This window comes from Solanum tuberosum, unplaced genomic scaffold (assembly GCF_000226075.1).
Source record: "Solanum tuberosum cultivar DM 1-3 516 R44 unplaced genomic scaffold, SolTub_3.0 scf00490, whole genome shotgun sequence".
Taxonomy (NCBI): domain Eukaryota; kingdom Viridiplantae; phylum Streptophyta; class Magnoliopsida; order Solanales; family Solanaceae; genus Solanum; species Solanum tuberosum.
The window spans coordinates 15,980-23,113 of NW_006239413.1; the positions used below are offsets into that span (position 1 = coordinate 15,980).

Consider the following 7,134-nt stretch of genomic DNA (forward strand, 5'->3'; position numbering starts at 1 on the left):
ATGGAAAGTTATATGGTATAGACAAATGTAAATTGAAATGGAGTAATAGAATTAATTGAACATTTTGTGAAGAATATTGATAATGTGGATTCATTACAATATGTATGATAAGCACTTCTCGTCCTATATCGATCACATGGACGGAGTGCTCCTCTACAAAATGTATGTATTATATATGATACAAAAATTTAGAAACTCAACATTGATCTAACTAAATGTAGAGATAAAAAAAAAAGAATCATTTAGGAACTTTCACATGTCTAGACTATCGTTCTCTTTGACGTTCATTGAACGATAGTCGAAAAACCCACTTGGAAAATGACTTCTTCTTATTAGAATGCTGCTGATTTTGAATATCCCTTGAATCAACAAAAGCCTTCAAACGTTGTATAGCGATATTTAGCGTATCTTCGGACATGTTAGCAAAACATGCACGAAACCAACCCGGTTCTGTACAATGGCATGACGATCCAGGTGAAATATTTAGGCCTACTTCGTACACTATTTTCTTCCATAATTCCATTTCTCCATCAAATGTGTTTGAACTTAGAAGATGTCTCATATCCACCCAACAAAACAATCCAGCATTGCTCTCAAGGCATCTGATTCCAATTTGTTTAAGACCACCAACTAGCATTTCATGACGTTTCTTAAGCCTCTTTTGATTTTCAGACACGTATTTTTTCGTGAATTTTTTGTCTGATAGCAAAGCGGAAAGAAGGTATTGAGTTTGAGATGAAATTAATCCAAAACTAGACATTTTTGTGGCTGCAGAGACGACCATAACGTCGTTGGAATAAATGGCACCAACTCGAAATCCTGGAAGACCCAAATCTTTAGAAAGACTATAGACAATGTGAACTCTATCCCATACTTCGGTGTACATGTAGTTATTTTCGATTAATACTTCCATGACACTAACGAATTTAGGCGAGTTAAAAACAGTGCCAGAATATATCTCGTCACTGATGAGATGGATTTGTTTTGTAGATACGAAGGTTAGAAGAAGTTGGAGTTCTTTTTTGGTTAATGTTGTGCCTAATGGGTTCGAAGGGTTAGTGACTAAAACCCCTTTCACTCTAAGGTTCCGCCTTTCGGCTTCTTTGTAAGCTTCTTCAAGAGCTGATTCTGTGATTCTAAAGCCGTTTGAACTTGTACATTGTATTGGAACAATCTCAGCTCCGGTTCTCCATTTTAGGTCTCTATCAAATCTGCATTATTACACAATATCATATATAATTAGTAAGGAACATAGTTCATCTGTTATAACAAGTTAAAATACATGACTAATAGTCAGTGCATATAAATTAAACTAAACGTACCCAGGGTAGTATGGAGTAGGAAGGAGAAAAGCATCGCCAGGATCAGCAAGGCAAAATATGAGTGTCTCATTTGCAGAAGTAGCACCAGCTGTAAGTACAAGCTTGTTTGAATCAAAGCTCACTTTGTTCCCTCTGATTTCAGACATGAATTGAACCAATGCCTGCACAAAAATATACATTACAATGTGAGATTGCGAAGTTAATAATAAATCAGTGTTAAATTCCGCTGTAATGACGGACTTACATCTTTGAAAGCGGGAAGGCCATGGTAATCTTGAAATAAGGCAAGCTCTCTAAATATTGAGTTGCCATTTCTTTTAAATGCAGCTGCATCTGGATTTTGAGTAAGCCATGACTCTAATAAATCGAAAGAGAGCTGATTCTCTGCGAGACCCATCTGAATGATTCCTTTAGGATTACGAGTTTCATCGTATGGGTTTTTCTCATACTCTTCCCATCCTAGGAAGTAGGAAGAATCTTGTCCATGTGAGTTACACATGGCTTTCTTCGATAGGAGCTTCATTTTTTGTGAGTAAGCACTTGAATTTTATGTTTGTTTTGAGAGGCAGAAATTAATAAGAAGAAAGAAAATATTGAATGGAGATTGTTGCTATGTGTCTGGCATATATCATGGTGAGGTATATATATATATATGTATAAGAGATTAGCAATGAAGAACCAAACATATCACCATATGTTTTCAAACTTTGACTATACAATTTTTGTTTTTTTCTACTTTTTTGTCCCCAAAATAAAACAATTAATTTTACTGTGTTTGGGATGTATACACTAATTGGACGCGCTTTTTTAGTCGTATATTATAATTGAATGTTTTATTTGTCATAGGGACATTTAGGGATCAATTTTGTACTGCCTTGTCTAAGGGTGTAACAAAAGGGTGGGACTAATGTCAAATCCATCAACATTTTTGGTAAAAAAACACTTCGAAAAACATAACAAGTGATGTCTTGGACTCTTGATGAATGGTGATGCTACTGCCTACTGTCAATGTTGATGCTGTTAGTCTGCTACTAAAATACTGCGCTGAATTAGTACCAATATTTTCTATTTGAGAGAAGTATTGGTTATACACTTGCCACAAATTATTAGTGTTATTCTCGATTATTTACAGTCTTAAAAATACATTTTTATTTGACTAACTAAATTTAGATATACCTATGATCTACCACATGACATATTAAGTGGTCTCAAACTCGAAAATAAAACTCTTAATAAAAAGTCAAGAGAATGTTGAAAACATCATAAACTTGGCGAGAATTTTAGGGTATATTTCACTCATATGACAAAATCGGGGTATATTTAAGTCCAGTTGATTAAATTTATGATTGAATATATTAAGAGTGGGCCCTAGATATGTAACAACTTAAACTAAAATGAAGTAATCACGCTTCTAATGAAGGCATATATTAACAAATATATAATTTATCTAAACAAATAAAAGTGAGTCGATCATCTCTAATAATTTAATTTAAATTATTAAATGGGCATTTTTTTTAGTTTCTCACTAGATGTGTGGACATTTTTTGTGGTCCTATCTAATTCAAATTCGAGTTGTGTAAAATTTATTAAAGAAAAAATTGTATCTTACCAAAAAAGAAAATACATTCAAAGACTTGAAAAATATACCTTTATTTTAAGATTAAAGAAATTCTATTCATACCACAATAATCCTTGATAATCTTTTTATAATTAGATAAGTGATCACAATATATAGGAATACGTATAAACATATGTTATCCAACTCATAGGAAAAATAATTTTTTTAAATCCAAGTTCTAATAATTCTTTTTTATCTATTTCACGAAGCAAGCCATATCAATATGATAGTGTAATGAAAGTAAAAGGCCCACTCTCTATTAAAAATAGATGTTTGAAATTAGAAATGTAGATCATATAGGGAACTTGAAATCTTATCATAGTTTTGGAATGAACAAAATATGTAACTTATGTTTGATTAGCTTAATACATTACATGTCGATTAGGGAAGTGAAGAAGAGACATAGAAATAATTCCATTAAAAAGTTAAGACCAGTCACCATGTTTTTGTTTGCCATTGTCCCATCTCCTCACTATGTGTTGGCCACTCAAATCTATTCTTGTCCCTCTGGGCTAAAAAATAAGAACCCAAAATCTTTTTAAATATCTCATTTCTAATTTAATCTAATTTTTTCCACATGGTAGTTTCTTTTTCTTTTTAATTATTTAAAGTGGAGAGCCTATAAAATAATGAGTTCAAAGTCAACATCCGGTTACTAATATAGTTTGGGATTTTGGATTAGAGGATTTTTTTTTAAAACCTTAAAAAAACACGATGCATAAGTTTAATTTAGTTTGGACATAAGAAGCATTCACATTGCTTAATGCACTTAATTTGACCCAAGTTACATTTAGACACAATCGGGACAAGTGTGTCTTGTATCAACAAAGATAATGTATCGGGATGTTGAGTGATGTTTTTGAATTCCTTAAATTTTAAGGTATTTTTGTAATTTGAAAAAGAGCAGGGATATGATGTAATTAACTCTTAACACTATGAAATTTCTGTCTTTTTTTTTTATCAAAACCAGACTCAAATCAAATACTATCAATTTTTCAATCTAAATTGATTTTTATTCAAATCGTGAACACTCTTATTTACGAGTAAACAAAAAAGTGAAAACAATACCACAATTGGCCTAGCTAGCTAGCCCCACAATTGCTAAATATAGGAATCATGAGTTTTGGAGAAGGCAAGAAATAACAAGTGGTATGGGTTTCACATGAAGAAATCCATAGAGAGAGGAACATAGAAACACCTGCACAATCAATTTGTAAACAAGTTGGGTATTTGTGTTTTCCCCTCCTACTTCATACAAGGAGCAACTCGGTATGCTCTATTTACACAATGTTTAGTCCAATTCAGAATAATCAAATTTTGTCAAATATCTATGTCTGACCCCACTTTCCTTGCCTTCAATAGAAAATTGTTTTTGTCTCTCATGTCATTTCATGAGGCGCCTAAGGAAAAGAAACCATTGTTTCATCTATAGCCATGTACTAGTCCTAGAATGTTATAGTGCTACCCATTGTTTCATCTATAGCCAAGTGCTACCAGATATAGCAAAATGTTGATGGGTGTCACATTAGTGCCACCCTTTTGTTAAACCCTTAGACAAGTCAGTGCAAAATTCATCCCTAAATGTCTCTACATCACAAGAAATAAAAACATTCAATTATAATATACGACGCAAAAGCGCGTCAAATTAGTGTATACTTCCCAAAACACACTAAATATAATTGTTTTTTTGGGGACAAAAAAGTAGGAAAAAACAAAAATAGCATAGTCAAAGTTTGAAAACATATACTGATATGTTTGTTTCTTCATTGCTAAACTCCTATACAATATATATACCTCACCATGATATGCCAGAGACATAGCAACAATCTCCATTCAATATTTTCTTTCTTCTTATTTCTGCCTCTCAAAACAAACATAAAATTCAAGTGCTTACTCACAAAAAATGAAGCTCCTATCGAAGAAAGCCATGTGTAACTCACATGGACAAGATTCTTCCTACTTCCTAGGATGGGAAGAATATGAGAAAAACCCATACGATGAAATTCGTAATCCTAAAGGAATCATTCAGATGGGTCTTGCAGAGAATCAGCTCTCTTTCGATTTATTAGAGTCATGGCTTACTCAAAATCCAGATGCAGCTGCATTTAAAAGAAATGGCAACTCAATATTTAGAGAGCTTGCCTTATTTCAAGATTACCATGGCCTTCCCGCTTTCAAAGATGTAAGTCCGTCATTACAGCGGAATTTAACACTGATTTATTATTAACTTCGCAATCTCACATTGTAATGTATATTTTTGTGCAGGCATTGGTTCAATTCATGTCTGAAATCAGAGGGAACAAAGTGAGTTTTGATTCAAACAAGCTTGTACTTACAGCTGGTGCTACTTCCGCAAATGAGACACTCATGTTTTGCCTTGCTGATCCTGGCGATGCTTTTCTCCTTCCCACTCCATACTACCCTGGGTACGTTTAGTTTAATTTATATACACTGATGACATTATTAAAAATAAAAAAATTAGTCGTGTATTTTAACTTGTTATAACAGGCGAACTATGTTCTTTACTAATTATCATATTGTGTAATAATGCAGATTTGATAGAGACCTAAAATGGAGAACCGGAGCTGAGATTGTTCCAATACAATGTACAAGTTCAAACGGCTTTAGAATCACGGAATCAGCTCTTGAAGAAGCTTACAAAGAAGCCGAAAGGCGGAATCTTAGAGTGAAAGGGGTTTTAGTCACTAACCCTTCGAACCCATTAGGCACAACATTAACCAAAAAAGAACTCCAACTTCTTCTAACCTTCGTATCTACAAAACAAATCCATCTCATCAGTGACGAGATATATTCTGGCACTGTTTTTAACTCACCTAAATTCGTTAGTGTCATGGAAGTATTAATCGAAAATAACTACATGTACACTGAAGTATGGGATCGAGTTCACATTGTCTATAGTCTTTCTAAAGATTTGGGTCTTCCAGGATTTAGAGTTGGTGCCATTTATTCCAACGACGATATGGTCGTCTCCGCAGCCACAAAAATGTCTAGTTTTGGATTAATTTCATCTCAAACTCAATACCTTCTTTCCGCTTTGCTATCAGACAAAAAATTCACGAAAAAATACGTGTCTGAAAATCAAAAGAGGCTTAAGAAACGTCATGAAATGCTAGTTGGTGGTCTTAAACAAATTGGAATCAGATGCCTTGAGAGCAATGCTGGATTGTTTTGTTGGGTGGATATGAGACATCTTCTAAGTTCAAACACATTTGATGGAGAAATGGAATTATGGAAGAAAATAGTGTACGAAGTAGGCCTAAATATTTCACCTGGATCGTCATGCCATTGTACAGAACCGGGTTGGTTTCGTGCATGTTTTGCTAACATGTCCGAAGATACGCTAAATATCGCTATACAACGTTTGAAGGCTTTTGTTGATTCAAGGGATAACAAGGACGATGTTCAAAATCAGAAGCATTCTAATAAGAAGAAGTCATTTTCCAAGTGGGTTTTTCGACTATCGTTCAATGAACGTCAAAGAGAACGATAGTTTAGTCATGTGAAAGTTCATAAATTCTTTTGTCTTTTTTTAAATCTCAATAGTTAATTAGATGTTGAGATTTCTAAATTTGTGTACCATAATACATACTTTTAAATTGTTTTAATTGTAGAGGAGCACTCCGTCCATGTGATAGGACGAGAAGTGCAATTACATCATACATATGGTAATAAATCCACATTATCAGTTCTACTCAAAATGTTCAATTAATTCTAATACTCGTTTAAATTAGGGCAAACTACATAAATCCCACTAGTTTAAGTCCTAATTACTTAGATTCCCGATAGTTTTAGATATTACTTCCTCTACCATATTTCATACTTAGGATACATGAGTTTAAATCTGTGAGATACATGTATCTGCCGAATTTTAAATTGAGATACGTATTTTATTTGTTTAAATTAATAGGTTGTAACTGATTTCCTTAATATAAGGCGGAAATCAAGGAGTGTATCTATGTTTAATTAATTTCATTTTATTATTATTTGAAATAATAATTCGTTAATATTATTAATACAAGACAAAAACATGTATATCTCGGTCATGCAATTTGATTAATTTCATTTTATTACTCTTAAAATAATAAAATGAAATTAATTTGATTTATCTATTATCAATATATGATGTATCCAACAAACTAAACACTTAGATACATGAGTATCATACAAGTACAT

General features: G+C 32.9%; 2 protein-coding genes across 2 annotated transcripts; one reads left to right on the forward strand and one right to left on the reverse strand.

The window, feature by feature from the left end:
- Positions 1 to 265: 265 nt before the first annotated feature.
- LOC102584590 (1-aminocyclopropane-1-carboxylate synthase 3) lies at positions 266 to 1,845 on the reverse strand. Its single transcript, XM_006364338.1, has 3 exons — positions 1,567 to 1,845; positions 1,323 to 1,483; positions 266 to 1,211 (listed from the first exon to the last, which is right to left on the reverse strand). Exons 1-3 carry the CDS (start codon positions 1,843 to 1,845, stop codon positions 266 to 268), a joined length of 1,386 nt encoding a protein of 461 aa, XP_006364400.1.
- Positions 1,846 to 4,753: 2,908 nt separating this feature from the next.
- Positions 4,754 to 6,533, forward strand: LOC102584912 (1-aminocyclopropane-1-carboxylate synthase 3). Its single transcript, XM_006364339.2, has 3 exons — positions 4,754 to 5,122; positions 5,206 to 5,366; positions 5,494 to 6,533. The coding sequence occupies exons 1-3, from the start codon at positions 4,844 to 4,846 to the stop codon at positions 6,449 to 6,451; spliced, it is 1,398 nt and encodes a 465-aa protein (XP_006364401.1). The 5' UTR covers positions 4,754 to 4,843; the 3' UTR covers positions 6,452 to 6,533.
- The last annotated feature ends 601 nt before the right edge of the window (positions 6,534 to 7,134 follow it).